The sequence below is a fragment of the Bombus pyrosoma genome, linkage group LG1 (assembly GCF_014825855.1).
Source record: "Bombus pyrosoma isolate SC7728 linkage group LG1, ASM1482585v1, whole genome shotgun sequence".
NCBI lineage: Eukaryota > Metazoa > Arthropoda > Insecta > Hymenoptera > Apidae > Bombus > Bombus pyrosoma.
Window position 1 is genome coordinate 5,265,802 of NC_057770.1, and position 25,144 is coordinate 5,290,945.

Here is a 25,144-nt window from a genome sequence, read left to right on the forward strand (position 1 = left end):
ATTTTGCTTCTTCGTTCACTTCGTTGTCGGACGCCATAGTTAACGCTTCGTTTCGGAGGAAAGTGGAAAGTAAATCGAACTTTTTCGCGAAAAACCTTGTCTTTAATAATTACTGCTTGAAACATTTGAACGGATGATGGCAGGAGCCGAATCACCTAAATTAAAACAGGAATCGCAGAATGCATCTACAGAGAATAGTAATGAAAATCCACGAGAACGGAATCCTCCTGGTGGCGGCAACCGCGGTCCTCGTGGGCGAAAAGGAGGAACACGTTTTTCTGGCGGACGTGGTGGCGGAATGGGCGGAGGGAACAGAAATAACGATGGACCGGTAAGAATTTCATATAATTCTTTTATATATATATATATATATATATATACACATATATATATTTTGAGACTATATTCGTTGTTCCTACCGCCATATTTGCTATAAATTGATGCGTAATATTTCCACCGGTTTTAAACTTCTGCCCTTTCGATTCATTAAATGCTATTATTTATAAATATAATTTTTATTTGTGTTATACACACACCAATTTATTATAGTGTTGCAACTAAAATAATGTTGGTGTCTTTTGTGATGCAGTATAAATACTATTTAATTAACTGTATTTCAATTAAATTTACATACATGTATACTGTTACTGTAGGCAAATATTTAAATAAAATTTACAAGTACTCCAGAAGTTATATTAATATTTCTCAAGTTGGAATATTAGATACATCGAAAAAGAAGCGCTGATAAAGTAAACTGGGATTTTTAGTTCTATTATTCTGTAAGGTCGATATAAAATACATTATAGTCAATAATTTTATTGCTGTGAGTATAATCAGCAAACGCTGTTGTTTACCAGAGTTTCTGTATGTAAGAAATGATTATAATATATTGATTCTTCATCAGAGTAGTTACAAAATGGCGTGTACGAGAATTGAAATGGCAGATAAGTGTATCCACGCCTTCACAACACGTGGTTAAAAAATTTTTGTTCTCCTATAAATGGTATAATATATTTTATTAATGTATTTGTAGCGATCTAAATATAAATTTTCTAGATTTTAAATGGGAATTTGGAATTTCAAAATTATTTAAAATTTGAATTAATTTAGTTGTAGGTAATAATAATAACAATTTGTAAAATTCATAACGTCCAGATATCATTTCAGTATTTATTAGCATTTATGAGATTTAAATAAATATTTCGAAAAATTTCTACGCAAAATGACCGATTTCTAAGACCTCCAATGTCCATAATTTTGACGAAGATAATATTAATCTATCAAATTTAGTGTACTTTGTGATTAACTTTTGGTATTTGTATCTTTGGACGTAAACTTTTTATAATCAACAGGTTGTACGTTTTAACGTAGCCTTTCCAAAAACTGTGTTATAGCCGCTACTACGCACTGTCGATTAGTCGTCGGCAACTAGGTTTTCAGCAACCGCAGTTTTCGAGAAAAAATATATATATATGTAGTATCGCGGACATAAGGCCTAGGAGTTTAGCGAGTAGATCACACACAATGTCCCGAGAGCCGAGGTGCCGATGGGCCCGTAAATGTGTCGTCGATATTTCAAAGGAATACTTCGATAGAAAAGATCTGCGTGGCTTTGGCCGCGAGCGGTCGCGCGGCACGTGTGTGGTGGGTCTATGGGAAGAGAAAAGACATGCGAGAACAGGGCAGTTTGAGTTGAGAAGTCGAAGCGGGTAAATCGAGAAGTCAGTCGGAGAGTGCGAGTTGTGTTGTCGAGATAGTGCTGTTAGCGTTGACGAGAGAGTGTGGTCCGCGTGAGAGAGAACGTTGGATCCTTTGTGTCGAGAGTCGTCTAGATTATAGCGGGTTATTGCGATTAGTTCATGTTAAATTACCATCGTTTTACTGTCTATAATTGCACAATCCATTCATTGTAAATAAACTACAAGTATTAGGATATAATAACGTTATATTCCATTGAAGATACTACATATATATTTGAAATATATATATATATATATATATATATATATATATATATTATGAAATGCGTTAAATTAAAAATGTACGCGTACGCGTGCCAAGCAACTCTTTTGAAAATCATATACAGACGGACTATTCATAATTGTAACAATTTCCTCGATATCTATTCCATTAGATGGTTCCTACGATACCGATAAAATCGCCGAGTTTGCTTGCCTGGTTTTCTGTCTTGTCGACTTTTAGTCCCTCGGCGACTTGTCGACTGTGTGCGTAACGGCTTTTATAATGTTGCAAAGTTGAGATACTAAGGGCAACAACTTGACTGTGTGTTGATTACCTGATTGGGGGAGAGAGTCCCGGTCCGGGCCAAGAGAAGTCCGAGTGGACGTGCGATACATACGCGTACGCTAGGGCTGCCGCCCTTATTTTTCAATTCCGATATTTCTCGTTGCACTTCCTAAAATTGCAAAACAGGGCCCTACACGATGTGATCTGCCTCGAGACGATCTCGTACGATGCGTGCTGGTTTTTATGAAACCTACTTATAATTGCCAGTATTGGCATCTTCCAAGTAATAAAATATCACTCTTGTGCGAAGAAAGTTACAATTGTTTAGCTATAGCAGCAGATATGTGTAATGAAGGGAAAAAATATCGCGTAAAAGAAGAAAAAACGGTCTCAAAGAATTGGGTACATGCAGTAACTTTATTATCGTGCAATTTGAAACAATTGTCTTTGTTACACTCGAATTTGAAATACGGTGTATCCAAAAATTTGTTGTATATTGTTATTACTTATGAAACATTCAATAACTATCCCTTTCTAGGTGTATATTTAATACTATAATATTCAAAAATTAATCCCTTTATAGAATCTATTTTCAAATTTCGATAATATAATATTTAATTCGTATACTTTCTATACAATGAATATACAGGCTACATCGAATGAGGTTTATTGCAAATAAATCCGCTAGAAATATTATTTTTTCACAGAAAAATTATCTTTTTGAAACTTGCATATAGACAATTGCATTTGTACGTGTTTGTTGAGTACTTGGTTACCTAAAAAGGCCAAGTATCGAAGACTGCATAATGAACGTATTACGTACAATCAATTTCAAACACGATCTCGGATCGAATCACAAACTACAGGTATCACGAAAACTCGGCCGAGCCCCCGCTCGCCTCACCTCTTCTCACCTGATCCGAGTGTACGAACGTGTCGGGTGCCCGTCCGAATTTACCTGATTTCTTCTGGCCCGACTCGACACATTCGGATTTCCGCATACTCCCATCCTATGTTACGAGAAGATTGTATCGTATTATATAGAAATTTCTCGTGTTTGTGGAACATCCTAGACAAGACCAAATCCTAAACGGATCTGTATTTATGGCAATCAGCCAACATTCTTCCTTCTTCAGTGCACATATTTGCCGCTATACCTAAGCAATTGTCACTTTTCGTATGGAAATGATATTTCATTGCTTGGAAGCTGTCCATACTGTCAATTATAAGCCGAGGCATGTCTCATCGTGTAAGGCCCGTTTCACGCTTAATTCAAATATCTATATCAAAGGAATGTCGATTATAATTAACTAGTAACAAAAGGGTTCAAGTGGATCTTGTATTAACCCTTTGCGCACGGGACGATTCGAAGTCAATCGTACCGGTAGGGCTACGAGCTACTACCGCGATAGTCATTTAAAATTGCCAGCGCACATTTCTGCTTAGACGCGTTTTTCGTTCATAGATGTTAAATTCTATACATATGTACATGCACAGATTCTCCACAGGATAAATAAAATGACACACATATGAGTCATTTGGTTCTATCAGTTGTTTCCGCCAAACGCATATATCAGTTCTTCGGCCGAATTGATGGCTTACGCAGAACGCATATATGCGGCGGTAGTCCGCAAATGGTTAATCGTGAGACCACTTTTATATAGGTACCTCCTTGTCCATCTATGATATAACTTGTTATTTTTCGATAGAAAACGAAAATGTCAGTTGTGAAATATAACAACAATAATAATAATAAACATATCAGAAATTATAAATATGTATATAAACGTGCTTGAATTTCATAAATGTTACAGATGAAAATGAATGATCCTATGGATGGTGGTATGGACAATACCATAAACGAAGGAATAGGCGGAGGTATGGGAGGAGGTATGGGTATTGGACGTGGAGGTGGAATGCGCGGTGGTAGAGGTGGCCGCGGAGGGGGTGATAGAAACATGGGAAATCGATCACAAGATGTAAGTATAAATTAAAGAAATTATATGTACGCACTAATTTTTCAATTAACGCGGAGTATATGTTCTATATGTGGATTCTTTATGTAGATAAAAGTTACTACAAAAGAATTATTTATAGAGAAAATCAATACAAGTTATAAAATTATTTATTTCATATTTTTATGAAAAAGGATAATAATGAAAGCTTACAGAACCAAAAGAAATTTTATTCCTCGTTGTCGTCAGTACTGTAGACTCAAAATAGTCTCTCTCTTTTCTCTTTTAATTAACACGAAATCAATATCCTTGCTACTTGTAAAAACGCGTTTAACGCATTCAATGCAGAAGACGCGAACGTATGCATTTCCGGATTTCCTATTTTCTTGCGGACGACGCCTGAATAAGTGAGAGATATACATGTTATAGAAAAATCGATTTCCGCCATCAGAGGCCCTCTTCGATTTTGTGTGCTGACATTGAATGTGTTAATATAATATGCGTAAGTTAAGTAGAAAAGATTGGAATGATATAATAATTAGCTAATCAAGCGAGAATTTATATATTATGTATACTAATATACAATGAGAAAATGTTTTCTGGTGTAAAATGAAATTGCCATCGTAAACTAACATATTAAAAAGATCATCAGTATAAATCGAGAAATCAATGTGTACATATTAATACATAAATACCTTTTCATAATCTTATTAATATTGTTTTTATTTTCGTGATCAGGATCGTTTAATGGAACGGATTATGGCTATTAGTGGTCCTACGCATGATCTACCACCCCCAGAAACCACGGAAAAGAAATTCAGTGGTCGTAATCGTCTGTATATTGGAAACTTGTCAAATGATGTTACAGAAGAGGAAATTCAACAGATATTTCAACAATATGGTGAAATATCTGAACTCTTTGTAAATAAAGAGAAAAACTTTGCATTTCTTAGGATGGTAAGTTCAATACTTTTTCTTCCTTTCTTTCTTTTCCGTGATGTTTACATAAAAAGATGATTAAAACAATTACCGTCTGAAAGAAAATGATAACATTTTGGCTGCTATCTTATACTATATGATGCATTGCTATATATATATATATATGTATATAGGCATTTTTACATATGGCATTAAACTATAACTTAATCTTTTTTATCTTACAGGATTATAGGGTAAATGCCGAGAAGGCAAAACATGAGTTAGATGGAAAAAATGTATTTACAAATAGTAAAGGACGTGCACTTAAAGTTCGTTTTGCTCCACATTCTTCGACAGTTAAAGTTAAAAATCTTACACCTTGGATTACGAATGAATTGCTTGAGAGGGCATTCAGTGTCTTTGGTGAAATTGAACGGGCGATAGTTATAGCTGATGACAAGGGAAAATCTACTGGAGAGGGAATTGTAGAATTCTGCAGAAAACCGTCGGCCCAACTTGCTTTACGAAAGTGCACAGAAGGATGCTACTTTTTAACCGCGTACGTTTTTACTATAAATATAAATGTTGTTTACCCCAATGCCACGCTTGTTTGACGTATTTAATTTATCTACAAGTGCCTAAAAATTGATCATAATGGGGGAAAGAAAAATAGTTCCCAAAGGAAGCATGATACAATAATAGATGTTTGTATTGTGTGCCGCGAATCGGAACACAAAACATTATTTTAAACATAATTTTATTGAAACAAAAAGAGAGAACTTCGAAAATTTACATTAGGTACTTATATTATAGGTCTCTACGTCCTGTAGTTGTTAAACCATTTGAATTACTAGATGACATTGATGGTTATTCAGACAAAAATCTACCTCGGAAAAATCAGGAATTTTTTACAGCTCGCGATATTGGTCCAAGGTTTGCAAAGATAGGAAGTTTTGAATATGAATATGGAACGAGGTGGAAACAGCTGCACGAATTATATGAACAGAAAGAAGAAGCACTAAAAAGAGAAATGGCAATGGAGGAAGAAAAATTGGAAGCTCAAATGGAATTTGCACGATATGAACATGAGACTGAATTGTTGAGAGAACGTAAGTATTTTAACATCATTAAAAGATATTTCTTTAATATATACATATACATGGCACAAGCAATGTAAGTGTAATAAATTAGGAAATAAATAAGTTGATTTTCCTTAATTGATAGAACTGCGTATGCGTGAGGCCGATCGTGAGAGACAAAAGCGAGAATGGGAAATGAAAGAAAGACAGGCTGAAGAACAAAGAACGCGCGAAGAAGAACTACGAAGGAGACAACAAGAAGAAATGGCAATGCGTATTAGAAGACAAGAAGAGGAGTTACATCGTCGTCAACAAGAAAATAATTTATTCATGCAGGTAATTACTTGGCAACGTTAACAGAAAACTAAATGCATTGGAATTACAGAAAGTTTCTATGATAATAATAGGTTGAAATGTTTACATCTTTATACTACAGGGATGACAATAGAGATCAGTAACATGTATTTAAAAAACTACATGCGGAAGTTATATAAAAGATTTTTATTTTTTACGCGTTTGCGAAAACGTATCTTTTATTTATTATTAACACTTTACCGACCGCTAGCGATTCAACAGCATACGCACGTCCGACCGTCATCTCAGGCGCAGATTCTCTCTGGCGCTGGCTCTGTTTTGGTTTAGACTCTCCGATACCATTCTTTTCGTTCATCGCGAACGGTAAGTTTTTCAAATTGGTATAAAACTGTGGGAGCTTACAAAGCAACGCAACTGACGCAACTGACGCAACTGAGCACAAGGTGCCTTAGTACTAAATAACAAATTACTGTTCAAATAATGAGAAAAATTGTCTGCGACAAAAAGCCGATTAATAGACTCTATCGGTGGGTAAAGTGTTAACATTTATTATCGCTATCATAGTGATAGGAACAGGATAGTAGCACTACTTGTAATGTTTATGTGTCAGAATATTTGTATTTGTTTGTTTTGTTTTTTTTTTTAACTAACGCATAAGCTCTTATGTTCCTCTTATATTTAAGGAGCAAACAATGAGAGGAGGTGGAGGAGGCGGGATGGGAGGAAAAAATTATGATTCCGTTGGTAATAATGACCGCGATGGATATGGACAGCCAGATGGTAAGTTTATTAAAATGTTGAAACGTTATTCTTCATAAACTTCAATATTTCTCTACGCATATAATGCGTATTTATTTACTAGTATATTTGAATTCAATTAGTTCTCCTTGAAATAGAAATTTATATTTTATACTGATTGTTATTATTATTATATATAATTATTGTATATACATTTTTACGTGAAACATTCATTCAAGATTCTTCAAAACTATTTGTAATGGAAAAATTTACTTCGTTACAGGTGGAAGCAGCATGCCAGTGGTAATGTATCCCCCATTAAAGTATCATTCTATATATATATATAAAAAAATATATATATATATGTGTATATTTATGTATATGTACAATATATATGCATATGCACACACGCGCATATATATATCTATATATATATATCTATATATGTATATGTATATATTTTTTCCCATAAAGTATTTATTTTTTCTGACTACTATTTCTTTGATATTTCATTTATGTATATTTCCATTTGGTGATATTGCTAAACAAATTACTCTACCTATATATGAGAATCTTTTGTTAGAAATAATTGAACTGCCTTGCATGGTAAAATCGCGAGTATTATTAGTGAACACTTGCGAAAAACATAAGTGAAAGAACTTTACGAATATTCCTATAAAGCATGCTTTCCGATATAGCAGGGTTCTAATGTCTGCAACAATGGCAATAGTATTAAAATCAGTCTAATATCGAATATATATATCGTACAATAATAACTTTTAATTAGTTTGTTATAACATGTGGAGGTGTCAATGGGCCTTAACATTAAATTTTCTACTTAACAGGAGATCATTTGTTGTAGCGTGAATAGATACAGAATTTTAAATTAATTTATTCGGTCTTCATAGAACCCATGTATTATTTTATTAGGTAATAAGGACAATACTTATCATATCTTATATTTGAAACCTTTTATCTACGTTCACGTGACACACCGCTACAATCTTTGTTAAATATTCTTCACTTGTATTACAAACGCATGTGATATGGTCTCTATTATTGTCTACTACAAACGGTTACTGAAACATGTGACATTTTTTGTTTTTTGAATGTAGTTCTACTTCTTGTAAAAATGTGTGATTCTATGCTGATAAAAATATATTAAAGCATTTATTGCTGGCTGGAAGGTTTTATCATGCTGACATTTATAAATACTCAAAGTTATGAAATTAACAGAGGATACTTAAAGGTAAATGTACGAAATTTTGGAGAAATGCTGGGAAATTTTTATTAACCTATTATAAATAATGCCAGATATATAAAAGTTGTATAGGCATAGGTAAAGGTTTTACTGGACGTACTCTTCTCGTCATACCTAAATTTTTAATTTTTTAACTGCACTGTGAGATCAGTACATTTAAGCAGCAATCGCTTATTTTTATATATACCATACATGACTAATTCTTAAACATCTTCGCTTTTATCTATAAGACGTGAATTTTATTGTTAACGATAATACTTTTATAAGCATTTGAGGGAATCCGCTTTTTTCAGTTTATACTGGTAATAAGCTTTGAGTTAATGTTCTACGTATTCAATTCGAATATATTCTTCATAGACGACAGGGCTTTGGAATTCATAAATACTGAATCTAGGAATACTTTTTAGACATTCATCAGTAAACTTGAAACTAAAACTGAATTAATATTTCGTGTCTCATTGGCTTCTCCATATGCTTGCAGACAGGAGGCTCTGTTCTTCTATTTTCTCTAGTTACATTAAGAATTAGGTATTAGGTATGCTTACATACTATGGAACTAGCATTGTTCAATCTGTATAAATCTGGACATTAGAACTAAATTGAAATATTTCCTCACTTAAATAGTTCCATAGTAATAATTTGATATTTATTAACCAACAAATGCCCAACTACATTGAGTGTTAATTAAACATAATTAGCTGTATTCAGAAATGATTTTTATTTAAATATAGTATATATTTAAATATACACGCTTATATATTTATTTAGAGATATTTACTTGAAGATTAAGTGTAATTTAAACATAGTTTCTGAGTACAGCAATATATCAATTTTGATTTACAATAAGTAAACGAGCTTAAAACAATCTTTATGCTTCATTTATCTAAAGGAATATAATTTTGAGTTTTTATTGTTATATTAATCTTTATGAATCTTTTGTTCATACTCCAAACTCTACATATTTTGTGAACTATTTATTACATACATGCACGATTCTGTAGTATAGATATTGTATAAAGTTTGCTTAGAGATCTTGATCACATCTCTTTGTCACTTATACCAATATTTAAGCTTCAGAGTTGTGTAAAATTAATTCAATATTAATTGTTACAACATTATCGCTAAAAATACACACTATTGATGTAACTAATATGACGAGATACTTCTTGTTCGTACACTAGAACGGTTATATTTTTTGTGAAAGTCGTATAAATACGTGTTGTTGGGTACTTAAATTAAGAATCTCGTATACGTTTCTATGCTTTAAAACCTCTGGATATGTTCTATATATGAATGTTTATTGTGCGTTTAACATTATTTAATGAGGACTTGGTACCGAATTTGAAATATCTATTGTGTAAATTAAAATTTTTAACAATTTCAGAGAAATTTCTCTAGTGGTATGGAATAATATAATAGCGTATATTCTTTCAGTTAAATTACATCCGTAGGAATCTAGTGGAATCTAGTGATACATCTATACTTCTACTTTAATCCCGAAAGTTCTAAACCTTTAATTTTATGACTCGAATTCAATCTTAAAATATGACTTATAAAGTTAAGGGTGCATTTAAATGAACAAACTTATGCAAAATATTGTAGACGAAGAAATACATTCTAAGGATATTCTAATCTATTTCACCAGACTTGTGTGCACTGACTTTAGACGGTAACCATTGTCGATCGTATGTTGGGCATTTGCTTGGTTTAATAAGGCTAATCGATGTTGAGAAAACGGCATACTCTGTGAAAGCAGTGTAACTATTCGTATCTATGATTTGTTCTAGCGCGTGTATTATTCACGCATTCCATTCTACTAATGTTGTACGTACAAACAACATCTAACATTGTGTTTTCCCCTTTCTTTTCTATGTGATTTGACGAAAATTGACGATGACCTGTGCTGCTGTCAAACATGGATGGTCGCCCTGAACCGTGAAATGTATTTATGGTACATCCAAAATCTACAAAACACCGTTATTCACCGTATTAAACAAAAATCGTTGGCATTCATTTCGGTGATATCGGCTCATAACTTTTGACTACTTCGTCCTTAAAATATCATTTTGTTTTTACTTTACGCGTAATAATGAAATTCACCTTTCTCTGTAATGATGATTAGGATCCAAAGTCTTTTATGGATGCTTATAATAGTATGGATCGTGGTAGCCGTGGGGGTTACAATGACGATCGTAGTCAAATAATGGATTTGATGGATATGAGGGTTGATATGGGTAATATGGGTGGTGGTCGTGGAGGTAGTGGTGGTAGTGGACGTTGGCAAGGTGGAAGTGATCGTAATCGTCAGGATGACTATCCTAATAAAAGAAGACGCTATTAAAAATGTTGCGGTATTAACATAACTTACGTTTTCTAATCAATTGAGAAGAATCGATAGTTCGCATTGTAGTCATTTTTTCCAACAAAATTTGTTATCGATCATCTTTCACGTTTTATATCATGGCACAGTGTTTCGAGTATATGGGCGTTCAGGGCAAAAATCATAACATTGTGTATTCGTACACAATTTTTTCTTCAATTCACTCTTTGGTTTTAAATTTGACCTTCATTCTTTGTTAAAATGTAAATACTGCGATTATATTCATTCAGGGCCAGATCCAGAACATGCGTGTGTTTGCATCATGACAGATGAATCATTTGTTGCTATTAAATATTGGCTTATATGTGTAGTTCAATATTTCCTTAATTTTATTATATCATTTTCTGTGCTTTGACACACTTGTATCATAGTTTATGATAAGTAAATTGTACAAATTTTTATTACAATTTTCCCTAGAACTTTTGCGGCTATGACGTTTCCGTATATATCTTGTTTCATTATGTCCTCTAACTATCTATCATAGCTTCTTTAGACAACGTTTTGGTAAATATCGTTGCGCGTGTAATAATATCTATTCCGTAAATTAATAATTTATATGAAGGAATATTATGCCATTCATAAATAGAGAAATATATCGTTATTGTTTTTTGTAGCAGTCTTTAAATACCATTTCGTGTTGTTATCTGAATTTGTTTTTCAAGAAAATAGAAATTACGAGATATATATTACTATCAAATTTGTAATATGACTATATTGATAGTACTGGACAAAAGTAACAAACAAAAAAAAAAAAATTTAAAGAAAAATTAAAAATTTAAAGAAAAAATTAAAGAAAAAAGTATCTATGTAATGAAGGATTACTCTCAAGTTTGCCATTTTGACCATCTTTTTTATCTTGGAGAAATTTTAGACAATTGAAAATTTCATTTTAAATCAAATTTGATTTAAACGATGGATTTGATCCAATTTAAAGTTGATAAACATATTTCATTCGTTAAAAAAGTTAAGATTATTTGTTATTATTGAAATTATTTGAAATTGAATTTTACTCTCACCAGTTTCAAAGGTGATAAGGATACTGAATTTTAAGAAAAATCAGATTAAATATGCAAATGCTCTGATTTTTGTGATAAACTTCATGCCTCAATTTTATTAACAAATGAATATATTGAAATAAGTCATATTAATATTATAAACTGCATTTCGTTATTAGGACAATCCTAATCCTTTTTTTTTTCATTTCCTCTCTTTCTTTTCTTTTTCTCTTTTTTTTCTTATTTCTCTCTTTCTTTCTTTTTTTTTTTTTTTTTTTTTTTTTTTTTTTTTTTTTTTTTTTTTTTTTTTTTTTTTTTTTTTTTTTTTTTTTTTTTTTTTTTTTTTTTTTTTTTTTTTTTTTTGTCCATTGGTCGAAATGCTGTGCATAAAGGCGAAACAATATTAATAAGAATGAATAGGCAACAATGGAAAGGGTGATATGTAATGATTGAGAGAGTGTGCTTTTATATTTTTCAATGTGGATCTGATTTCGTGGTATCGCGAATTATTTTATTCATGAGGCATTACTTCAAAAAATTTCAAGGGAGTACCCTATCTTGCGAGCTTAGAAAACAGATAAATTAAGACTTTCGTTCTCAGGGTAATTATTCTGTGAAATATCGGGATTTTCTTTCAGAGAATGTTGGGCAACGTTTTATATTAAGTTTCATCTATTGTCTAAAATTACAAAACGGCGGAGTTATGCAACATCATCTATTGTCATGTTTAACAAAACCTTGGAATCTGGCGTCGAAAGTGGACTGGAACGTAAAACAAGAAAAATTTCCATATCAACCTAAACAAAAATAAACTATCTATAACGTCGTAGCTCACTATCCTTAGGTAACTTTCAGTAATATACAAATGATGGTATTTGAAAGGAAATGGGTTTTCACCCAGTAAAGTTAACCTTTGTAAAAGTTGAACGAATTTAAATATCAGAAAAGATCGTACGCTTTGCATTTTACGTAATCTTCTAAGAAATAATACGTAAAAATTTAAAGTTAGCCGAATATAGTTAGTTGTTGATGTCTACCTTGGGTCTCACGTGAAAACGATGTTTTCGAGGAAAGCGTGGTCATAGCCATTTAATCCAATATTTTAACGAAATAAAACAAACTTTTTCAGAATTTGTCCTCAGCTCGCAGTTCTAACTCTATAACAGGATGCTGCTTCTGGCTCGGAAACTTTCATCAGCTTGTTTTAAAGCTACTCTTAGTAATTATGGAATTTCTTTGGACCTTTATCGTGTTCCTAAATTTTTTCGCGCGTTTAGGCGTCGTTTGTCGTTTACTTCTTCACAAAAATTGCTTGCACTATTTCCAATAACCGGTTTCATAAATTGCTTCATTAATGATATTGTTTTATATCCACTGTTGAGAATACTAGCAGCAACGAAATCAGCAATTTTTCTCATTACCATTATCCATTTTCTTATTACAGATTATTATCTTCGGGACAATTGTCCAAATTACAGAATTCACACTCACTCTTCTTGTCTTGCGTGAATCACCACTCCATATCGTTTTTTTTTCGGATTATTCGAGCCGAGACGGTTTCCTAACATTACTTCAATAAACAAAAGATTAAAAAGTTTTATCGATATTGAAAAATTAACCGAAATTTCTGTTTCACAAACGTTATATTATTAGATCGTCCCACCTGACGCAATATACAGTGATTTTTGGTGCCGTAACTTCGCCAATTTTCGAATTTCAAAAAATCCAACTGCAATATTCTATGAAATGTTGAAAATATCTTCGGTTTTTCGAAACCGACAAGGTTAGGGGTACTCCCTTCCAAATGTAAATTTACGAATGTGTGTTAAATACATGGGAAGCCCTTTTAAAAGGATTTAATAGTACTTTTCAATTTGATATATTAACAAATTGTAAATATTTTAACAGGCATACTTTTGAGAGCCATCGAAAAAGCAAAACATCAAGGTACTGTTAAAACACATTGGCTATTAACATAATTATATCATTTTCAAGGATAAAGAGACGATATGAACTGTACGTACTACGACGCCTCTTGATCCCCCATAAGACTGTTCTAAAGATGAGAATCGCATATAATGGAAAAACTGAATTGAAATTTGCGGTGTCATACAGTATAACATACAGTAATGTAGACAAACGTATATATATATATATATATTCACTGTCAATTAGTACTTTCAATAAAATAATCATCTCATAGGAGTTTCTATTTATGAAACAATATGTAAATATTACAAATAATATAGTATATATTACTTTTTATTACTATTGTATTGTCATAACTGTATTACTATTCATAGTTCATTATTTCATTTGATTCGGTAGTTTTTCAGGGTGAAAAGTGTATACACTGTCGTCGTCCGTACCTTTAGCTTTGTTCTTTACGATTAAAAAAGTTAGTTCGTAAGTAAAAAGTGCGTTTAGTATTGGCTGAAATCAATATCGGTCATTTGGTAACTTATCTTTTTAATAACGAGTAAAATTTCTTATATACGTGTCTCTGTGTCAAAGTTAGTTTTACCCTGTGCATTATGCATATTCGTACGTACGTGTCTTTATGTTAACGATGGTGTGAATGTCGCCACGAGAAGAAGTATATGCAATATCTGCATTACTTGAAGCTTTATAAAAGTAATTATATTAGAATAAGACGTATATCTCAGCAGCAGTAATCGATCTGCGCTTGTGCTATTCAAATTTTGTGAAGGAACACAATTGACAGAAAGTAATTTTATGAATAAAGGTTTACATATATATCCGTACATAGGAATATATAATACACTAACGTTTATTTAATTACTAATCTTCTTCGTTAAAATTTCGCGAATATCGCGTTTATTTGAAAGATATTGTGAAAACACGCTACAATCTTTGTTTTCAATACTGAGTTATTTATACTCAGTGGACGCTTATTATGAAATTGAATCTTGAAATATGTCATATACAAACTTATGTCATAGGGATATACAATTTATCTCTACAAGTTGTAAGAGGAAATTAAATATGAACACTCCGTATAAGTTATAATTTGTATGTCTGCAACTTTGAATGACACTACTGCAATGATAATTTTTATATATTACATTGTTACACATTTATATTTTATAACATCTTTTTCTATAATTTAAAAAATGTTTATACCATGATGGGTTGATATTTATGGAGAACTACGGATTGAAACAAGTACTAGAATACTTGACAAATAGATTTTTATAAGAATCCGAAGAGTAATTATACGGCAGATATTATTCTTCTTCTTCTTATAGAAATATACGAAGAAAGTGTGCACGGAGGTTAAGCTTATTTTACTATTAAACCGCTAATCATCACCGCTGCTTATAGGTGAATATTAAGCGAAGATATTTCGATAAACGGTATATTTGTTAAACTGTTCTAACTTGAACGTGTGTTACGAATTTCCTAAAATGAGATAGGGATATTATAGTTCAAACAGAAAATGATAATAACAGTATTATGTTCTATCTTAAATGCTGATATATAATGCTATTAAAATATATTTCTTTTTATAAACTTTCAAGGATTCATTCAGAGATAAATTTCAACCATTAAAAAGTAGTAAACTTCCTTTTTTAAAAGCGTTTGCAGTACATTTCCCTCATTTTGGGAGTAAATTAAAATTTTGATATTGAATAAAAGTAAGCATAATATAATGTAATGAAGTATAATTAATTAGAAGTATTTGCCTGGAGAAAACTAAAAAGTTATGGTGAAAAACTATTATATTATCTGGTCTACTTTTATTACATTATTTCCAAATATATCACCGCATTTCTTTCAGGAAACCTTCGACATAATATGGACATCACAGATTTTATTTCCATAAAGTTTTCAATAATGTGATCATTTTTAGCAATGAACAAATTCTTGGACGAATGTATATTTTCATGAAATTCATTTTAAATTATTCTTCATTATTCTTTATCCGCATTTTGTGCCTTTCTGTAAAATCTTGCCCCTAGAATCTCATTATTACGTGGTTCGTCATTGAAGAATTTCCAAACATAACTTCGTTCAATATTATTGTATTCTCGTGTTATAACAGTAATTACTTTATAGACGGTGCATTAAAAAAAAATGTAATAGAAATTACATCTATTAGATATCCTTGAATGAAATCCCCTTGTATTTTCTGAATGAAAGTGAACATTTACAATGAGATTTGGCAAAATATAGCTATTTAATGAACATGTTCTTAACATATCCGCATTACATAATTATATACATTATATAAACGCACGAGATGTGTATACATAAGAGACCCTAATGAACGAGAATCTTTACTACTTTAAACACACCACTAAACTGATCATGAAAAAAGGATATGGTCCGACTACTATAACTTTATAATGAGAATTTTTCTGGCAATGCCTATACACATTAAATGACAAATATCGACAAATTATCGAACAATTGTCTAGATAATAATATGAATTATACGAAAATAAGTATTTCTTGCGATCAAAGTTATCCAATTTCTTTATCGAAGGAAACTGTTATGTGCAAGTAATACGCATTTGTTTGAAATTCCTAATAATGCGCGATATAAACTGACTGTTGTTAATCAAGAATCTCTTAACGGAGGAGAGTCTGCAATCACAAGATAGGCTTACATACTTGAAACTACTAGTCAGTGAAACTACTGGTACGAGGTGAGTAGACTTTGTAAAACTGTTATTATGCGTACTTCTATTTTAATCTTCGGGTGGGACATTTATATGAGTATATGGTAAAGATTATGAAATAGTATAAATAGCACATAACATAAATGTTACATATATTTCATCATTTTAATCTTTATTTACTTAATATTGAATACATAAATTATATTTCAGCAATTAAGGAGCTCCATATATTTTTTGAACGAGTCTAATAATTTGTAATCTTTACCAGCGAAATTGAACTTATAACGTTATCCAAAATTAGCAAACGAATAGGAAATTACGATATAGAATGGTTTATTTTGTTAATTGTATGTATTCAATATACCATTGACTTTTCATATTCAACCAAGCTAACTAACTCTTATGAAAATCTAATCGTTTTATTATATGATTTTATAAAAACCTAATAATACTTGTGTACAAATTTACCAGCCTAGTCCGTGTTTTTACCTATGACAACCAAAATATTCTTGTATACCAACTTTAGCAAAGGTTGTCTGGGTTCATTATTGAAATCTAGGCTGATATATCTAATTGTTACTTGAACAACAAAACCGCAATATCGTATTGGCTATACTTATACCTTGGGTGGTAAATATATATTATATATATATATATACACACACACACACACGCACACACACACACACATATATATATAGGCCACTTTATCAAATATACTATACATATAATTTATGCATTTAGTGCTATAAAATATTATTTAAAAAGGTTAGATATTTTAATGTTTAAAATCTGAAACTATATGTAGTTATAACTATAACAAATTTCCGTTTGTAAGACCTATGCAGTCTATACTATTTCTGTGTTTTAAAAATTGTTAATTTTAATTTATTTGCAAATTTATATGTTTTACACTGTATAAAACTGAATATAAAAAGGATATTTTTAATGTATTTCCCCGAAATAATTAACAAATACAAGTTGAATTATAAATAATTACTTTTTTATACAAGTATACATTTACTATACATATACGTAACATGAATTTTTACTTACACAATTTTAATTATCGAAGGGGTGAAAAATGTTTCATATGTCGTATAACAGAGTTCATATTTGTATGGAAGGTATTATTATACTTCGCAAGATATACTCTCGAAGTTTAAGATGTGTGGAAGTAATCTCTGTGAACAATCGCTTCATTGATTGTAACGATCTGTAATCGTTAACTTCAAATGTAATTTGTATACAAAAAGTATTAATTCATTACATACTGTATTAAAACTTTTAATATATTGTTTTTATGTAAAATACTTACATTAGTATTTATGTTTACAGATACTAATAGCAGTTGCTGGCTGAGCGAATGAGTAAAACGTTATTGAGAAGTGAAAAGGTAAATTTACATAAAAACCATTATATACCTGATTCTTAAGAATCAAACGAATAATTATATTAGATTGTATTGTAATACGGAACCATGAGATTATATATGATATAATTATATCTAATCTTCACTTATTCCAAATCTTTTAGAATTTTTTTCAATGCACTAATTATATAGAATTTAACACAATTATACAAATATCAGTTTCTCTGATAATAGAATTTTCATTTACAGATTTGCACACTTCACATTTAATTGCATCTATTTCACCATCCCGTATGTATTCAACATACAAGCGCAAAATTTGTGCAAAAGAATGCGTGCGAAATCATAAGGTTTGTTTCAATGTTGTCTTGCATTTCTTTGTCTATTGAATTAAGATTAAATATTTTTTTGCAACATTCCTTTCTACGATGACAAATATGTGATTAATGAAAGATTTCAATGATTATCTCAACATGTCCTGCAACGTGGGTGTATTGCTTTAAAATTTTCGCTTGAATTAACATGTATATGCTCGTATAATATTAATACTAATAAAATAATTTTTGTCTTGCAGGAGGAAAATATACAGACGTGTCGAAATTTACGGGTCAGAATTAATAACGCTAATCATATTACAAACGTTTAGAAGGATTATGATTATATCAAATGTTGAATTAAAATAAGGCATATGCGATCATCATACAGTTTTGATTTAACTAATCATCCCTTTAAATATTTCTTCGTACTTAATGGACTAGATGAAACAAAAAATTAATTTTGTTCGCTGCAATACGCACAGCAAGTCATCGTTTTGGAATAGGAGTGTTCAAGGTAATATACATTTTTTAAAGTAATTATTTATTAAAATAATTATATATTAAAGTACATTAAACCTACAGATATTTAATTCCACATATTTCTTTTTAATTTTATATAACTTATTTTATGCAAAAGTTTCTAAAATATAATGATGATTTTCTTTCGGGGCTGAGCATAATGACGAAGCTTCAAAAATCCAACGTGTACACTTTCACTGAGAAAAACAAAGATTCATATATATTCAAGCTTTTAGTGCGTTCAACTGGTAATTGCACTTTTTTTCTTTTTTCTTTTTTTAGGACGTTAGAAGCTGCTATGAGGTGGAATTGTTTTGGTGATATATCATACTTTAAAAGGTGATTATTATTTATTCAGACAATAACAGCTATCATGATTTTACTATCAATTGTACGAATGACAAAAAGAAACACTCGTATATTTTAATCACATCATATCTGTTTCGCTCAGTTAAGATTTCGCTCAGAAAATGATTAACTGCCTAGATGCATCCCCAATATGTTCGTGGACCGTGGATGCTTAAGTAGACAATACTTGTGTATATTTTTATGTAAACCTATTATGATGAAATTTTGGCTAGAGTTCTGAATAAAAGATGACAATTATTGTTCGTATATTATACTGAAACTTGATATATAAATAATAAAAGAAAATCATCTAAATATAATTTTCTAAATAGTTTTCTTTTCTTTTTTCTTCTTTTATTGCAGTGTTTGACTCAAAATACCAAAAATTATCAATATTGTTGGGTCCTAAAATACAATTTGAAATTCCCGAGCTATTTCCGTTCATGTGACCGGCTACTCGAAAGATGGGACTCGACAGTGTCGTCAAGAAAAGCAGCCTTTTTCGTTGAGAGAGTTCGGATTGTAGAAGGTGAAAAGAAAGAATTAAATTACCGATAACAAAAAAAATTTTCGAACCGCTAAACGATCCCTGGTCTACTTATGAATAAACGTGGGTGGTGGAGGTAGATCCTGAGGAAAGGGTGTTGTGCGCGTCCGTGCTAGCTACTTCTCCCTGCGCTGGCTACTACAGTGAAGGTGGAAGTTTGAAACGCGTGTCTAGTTAATATCCTTCTAGTTTCCAAAAAATGTTAAGGGAGCGTTAAGTCAAAATATCAACCTGGTTTGTGATCTCTGCATACACTGTTCTCCCTTCAGTTTGGTTGGCTTTTTTATGTATATGTTTGGAGTTGAGGGGCCAGGTTAGTTTTCGGTTGCGAGAAAGATGGTATGATCGTGGGTGGTCGACCTTGTCCACCTGACGGGGTGGAGGGTATCGAACTAATCTAGACTTCCGGGCGTTGCCGGACCCCGCGCTCCCTCACTGCTGGCAAATAGATTGCTTCAGTTGCAGTGATGCGCACCCTAAAGACGTTAGAGTCTCACTCACTATTGGTGGTAGAGTGATAGTGGATAGTGTCGAATCTTGGCTGACCGCGCTCAGTACCGGGCAGGACAAGAAACGCCAACGTGCGCGCTCACAAACGTGACAATATAATAATCTTACAAAACTTATGTCATAATATATATATATATATATATATATATATATTACTTTGAGTAATTTTACTATGTTTTGCGTAAAATTATTGTATTATATACTTCCATATCATAAAACATTAAAAAAATATTAAACATTTTTTTATTTACATTATGACTAAGCGTGAACACGTTCGCAATTCAACGTACTTTGCTTTAGTACCACTCTAGGAAAGTGATACGCTTCATCAATTAAAATATTTTTGTAACTACGTATGTTAAACAATATTCACAAAAATATATTGTATGTATTTTCTGAAGCTTATCGAAAAAGTAATAAATAAAGAGTATTTGTGTTATTCATGTAAAAAAAGTTAGGATTTTTGGTTTCAGATGTGTGTGTGTGACCTACAATCAGTGGACGTTCGTTACTTGAATATGGATCAAGAGACTTTGAACATGTTCAGAAGCTTTATTTTAAATTTAACTTTAAACGAAGCTTAATTCATTCGCCATTTTTTTATACGATATTAATTACTGTATACTCAGAATAAGTAATGGCTAAAATTCTTATGTTACTTTAATAAAATATATATACATGTAATTTATTGTTGAAACTTTAATTTCGTTTGTAACATCCATTTGTGTAGTATCACATCACTCATAAATATATAATGCACCCTCGCTTACGGCGGAAGTATTAACTAAACATGAAATTAAAATTTTATGCACAATACTACAGAATATTCATTAGATCTTCTATTTTTACTCCTGTCCCCTTTTCGCATGATAAAAAATGTATTAAAATGCGATTTAATGAACATTAGGGACTAATGTAAACAGTAATAAATAAGTAATATTATAAAGATGAGGTATTTTGTATTCAATGTAAATTCATTTAGAATTAAAAGGACGTGATCGATAGATATTCTACGACGGAAAAAAAGTAGTACTAATTAACAAATATGACTATAAATAAAAAAATAACGAAATAAGTTCTAGCAACTTATTTTACGGGAAATTAATTTTATAGAATTATATATAAACTCTGATATCTCATTTAGTTTGTGAACAGATAGTGCTCTTTTACAAATACAACATTGAACGTTTATTTAAATATCACGTATAACCTCTTCTGTAAAAATTGCTATTATTAAAGCTTTCAATTATAGTCTTCTAATCCCAAATAGAGACGTTTGTTGTATCATCTGCAACTTAAGAAATGGATATTTTGGTATTTCCTCAAATATAAATGATCATTTTTTTTCTTTTTTTTTTCTTTTTTTTTTAGTAATTGACGCGACAGCATAAGATTCATCAAGATCAAGATCTTCGTTTTCATTTTGTGTGTGTGTGTGTGTGTGTGTGTGTGTGTGTGTGTGTGTGTGTGTGTGTGTGTGTGTGTATTATCGCATCTTTAACGCAACGCGTTTCACATTGGATACATTTAAATACATTTAATTATTGCATAACGATTAACAACACGTGCGTCACATTCCTTTTACATTTTAAACATTACCGTTAGAGTTCTTTCACACGGAAATACATGCATCACAATTCGTGATAGATAGTTAGGAAATATTACATGCGCTTACATAAATAGAATCATATCTCCGTGTAAAACAGCTCTTAGTGATGGAATCGAAAGTCACATATAGCATTTAAAATAAACGATAGAATGCATTCAAATAATAAAAAGTCCAAATATTTGAAGATAAAAATATGAGACTTTTAGAGACTTATATGTTTAAATGTTGTTCCACGCACTTCATACAAATACTACATGAACAATCCAACTTTTCCACAAGATTAATACATCGCGTTTAATATTTCGTAGGAATAATGGAATTTGGAAAAGTTGTTTTATAAAAATTGTAAGAATTTATCGAAAGTTTCTATATAGAAATCTATTTATGTTAAAATCTGGAAATATCGAATATCCATCACCGACAATTATTTGTGACTACAAGAGAATGATCGATAAGAATAATAGTTATCGATCATTTTCATTATTGATCCAATTTCATCCGGTCATACGCAGCGCACGATAAAATATAATGTACACATAAATAATTACATAGTTACAATTAGGCATAGTTTGACTTTATATATATACAAGATACATGTATGCGTATGTGTAACGCATTGAAATTGTTTAGTTTATCGCGATAGGATATTATGATTGAGAAATGAATCTCGTCACTTTCGTACATGTTTCTAAAACCAACACTTTCTTTCGGCTTCTGCTTACGAGTATTTTGTTTTGGTACCGATTTTAGACACGCCTGCGTGACAAATGCTTGCGGTACAAATGTCTCTTAGCCTTCGCAATAATTACGAATCTAATACCTTTTAAGTTTTGTTATCGATAAATATGTTAGTTTCATCTTTCTATTCACTTTCCTGCTGATATTTCAAATAAAAGAGAAGATCAAAACTATTAAAAGTATTCTATAATATCTTTCTTCATATTCTTCATATTATCAACACTCATTGATAGAAAGCTTAAGATATCGTTAAAAAAAAGAAAAAAAAATAAAACTTTGCATATTTTTAAAATAGTAACGAATCAACTTAATAAACGCAATATATCACCGATAACAAAAATTTTAACAGATATGCATTACATTTCGCTTGATTAGCACAATCTCTTAGAAAATTTATTCATGATTTTGTGCGATTTATGATAGGTAACTAAATCGTAACATAAGGATTGTACATACATACAACTGCATACCTCGCTGGACTTGTCACAATATCTGTAATAACTTGAATAATGTTATCAATCTTTAAAACATATACACATATGTATACACGATCATTGTCTATTTACACAGAATATTGTGCAAAATTCATAAAAGGCAATAATCACAATAAATTATACTAAACGAACTTATTATCGTCTATATTCACTATTTATCCAGTTTTCTCAAGAATGGAGAAAATTTTATTTCACGAGGAAAAATAAAAAGAGAAGCAACACACTTCACATATGGATAATACCTACATATAGATTAGCTTTTTTAATCTTTCAATCGCTTCATTTTAAACGAAATAAATATTACTAATAATTTTCGCGTAGAATATTTATAAAAATCGTACGGTAACTGTAAAATATATCTTGAACGCGCGCGCGCGCGCGTGTGTGTGTGTGTGTGTGTCTAGACTGACTTCTAGGCTTGAACTACACGGGCGTTTTATACGGTACGTCTTGCACGTCCCGTTTTCTCCACCAAAGTTTGGAAATAAAACACGCTGGCAATGCGATACAATGATACAATGTTTAGTATCGGTTTAACTACACAGCGGTGGAAAGTAAAAACGTGATTGAAAAATGTTCGATATGTATTCACTAACGACTATTGCGCTTTTTCCTGTTTTTTAATATTACGCATGGAGTAGTAAGGCATCAAGGCTGTACGAAATTCATTTTTGCATTGAATTAATTCTTCCTGAATACGGTGTCTAACCCGTAGCGTGTAAGATGCCCGTAAAACGCTCATCCGTTCAAGATCCTGCTCCGGCGGGGAAACGCAATATGCAACACGTAGCGTATAAAACGGCCGTCTAGTTCTCTATTCCAGCCTTAGTCCTAAGTACCGAAACATGCGTGATCAATTATTAGTCTCTTTAGGAATCAGATCTTGACGTATATCATTCTAAGATACGGAAATATTTATCTTTCGTTAAGCGGTACAAATTACGCGGACAAATAACACATGTAAAATTTGTAAAACAGGAATTCATTTGAAGCGTTTAATTATACATAAACAAATTAAATATATGATGTTCATACAAGTTATTATATTGACCTATACGATTCGCCATTGCGTTATGTATGTATATACAAATCTTCAGCGAGAATTCTTTTCTTTTTCTTCTTTATATGTATATATACACAGGTATGTACTTTCAACGCGAGGCTCCAGTTTTTCATATGGTAACCATCTTTTTATCTATTATATCAGGATTTCAGGAATATGTAATCATGGCTTTGAATAGTATATGCAATAATGTAACATTGCGTAATGTACAGTACAGCACACGTCCACACAAATCCTCATGTAGAAATAACTAACAACATCTATGATATACGTGTGACAGTATGAAAGCGTTTCATCGTATTATTTTACTTTGATCTAAATTCACGAAATTTCAATGAAATACTTTAGTATCATAACTACATTGTTGGCAATGAAATGATAATGCAGTTAAATTACTAGATAAAAGAAATACTTTTTGTTAAAACCTGATGGCGTCAAACTCTCTTGTGTGCTATGAAAACACCAAAATGTAGCATATTCGTGCGCGACCAAGAAATGAAATATTTAAATTATATATATGAAATAAAAAGATAGATAAGTGTAAGAAATTGAAAAGAAAAAACAATTTTTCATACCATACTTGACGATAATTGCTAAGCCATATCCTGCGTCGTGCAATGATAAACTTCATTTATGTATACTCCATATGATATCCAATTATTTTAGCACTAGTACTATTAAGTACCAATAAGCGCACCAATATTAACGACATCACTTTCGGCTATTTCTTTTGCCTAAAACAGTTACTCCATATTTCTGCTATAGGCTGATCCCATTTTATACTGTACTTATCTTCATTCATTCATTATTGGGATAGAACGGAGCATCTTCACAGTTTAAACATTGAATCGCGTTTCTGATCCATCAGCAAGCATTAGTGTAACTGTTCGATTATTTATCCATATCAATCGAGCTAGTCGCATAGGGTTTAATCGTGCTACATCGTTAATGGGTGCAGTGCTATATGATTTCACACAACGTGTTTGAGAGTTCCCTAGGCCGAACATACCACTACTTGTTTGCTGAGAACATTGAAAATTACTTAAATTAACAATAAAATTGACTAATTAATTAATGTGAGTTACAACAATAT

General features: G+C 31.3%; 2 protein-coding genes across 27 annotated transcripts in view; one reads left to right on the top strand and one right to left on the bottom strand.

Moving 5' to 3' along the window:
* Window positions 1–20,973, top strand: LOC122569722 (hrp65 protein-like). Of its 8 annotated transcripts, XR_006317553.1 has the most exons (15): window positions 1–331; window positions 4,062–4,226; window positions 4,941–5,159; window positions 5,366–5,679; window positions 5,934–6,229; window positions 6,345–6,535; window positions 7,198–7,294; window positions 7,536–7,555; window positions 17,883–17,930; window positions 18,156–18,256; window positions 18,481–18,737; window positions 19,025–19,081; window positions 19,194–19,350; window positions 19,454–19,619; window positions 20,621–20,973. XR_006317553.1 is itself a non-coding variant. In XM_043731236.1 (10 exons), the coding sequence occupies exons 1-9, from the start codon at window positions 134–136 to the stop codon at window positions 10,852–10,854; spliced, it is 1,719 nt and encodes a 572-aa protein (XP_043587171.1). In that variant the 5' UTR covers window positions 1–133; the 3' UTR covers window positions 10,855–10,864; window positions 13,797–15,629. The 8 variants fall into 8 exon arrangements, 4 of the variants coding, with proteins under 4 accessions (XP_043587171.1, XP_043587160.1, XP_043587201.1 ...); XR_006317552.1 differs by having other exon boundaries at window positions 19,025–19,350; XR_006317551.1 differs by lacking the exon at window positions 19,194–19,350.
* The window catches only part of LOC122569572 (WD repeat-containing protein 7), a 19,892-nt gene continuing 13,496 nt past the window's right edge, over window positions 18,749–25,144 (bottom strand). For 15 of the 19 annotated variants that reach the window (XM_043730920.1, XM_043730891.1, XM_043730883.1 and 12 more), the window contains one exon: window positions 21,580–25,073. In XM_043730920.1, coding sequence (XP_043586855.1) covers window positions 24,888–25,073 — 186 coding nt within the window. In that variant the 3' untranslated portion in view covers window positions 21,580–24,887. Of the gene's footprint in view, window positions 18,940–21,579; window positions 25,093–25,144 lie in introns of those variants that run through there. The other 4 variants (XR_006317519.1, XR_006317518.1, XR_006317517.1 and 1 more) reach the window with 4 other exon arrangements.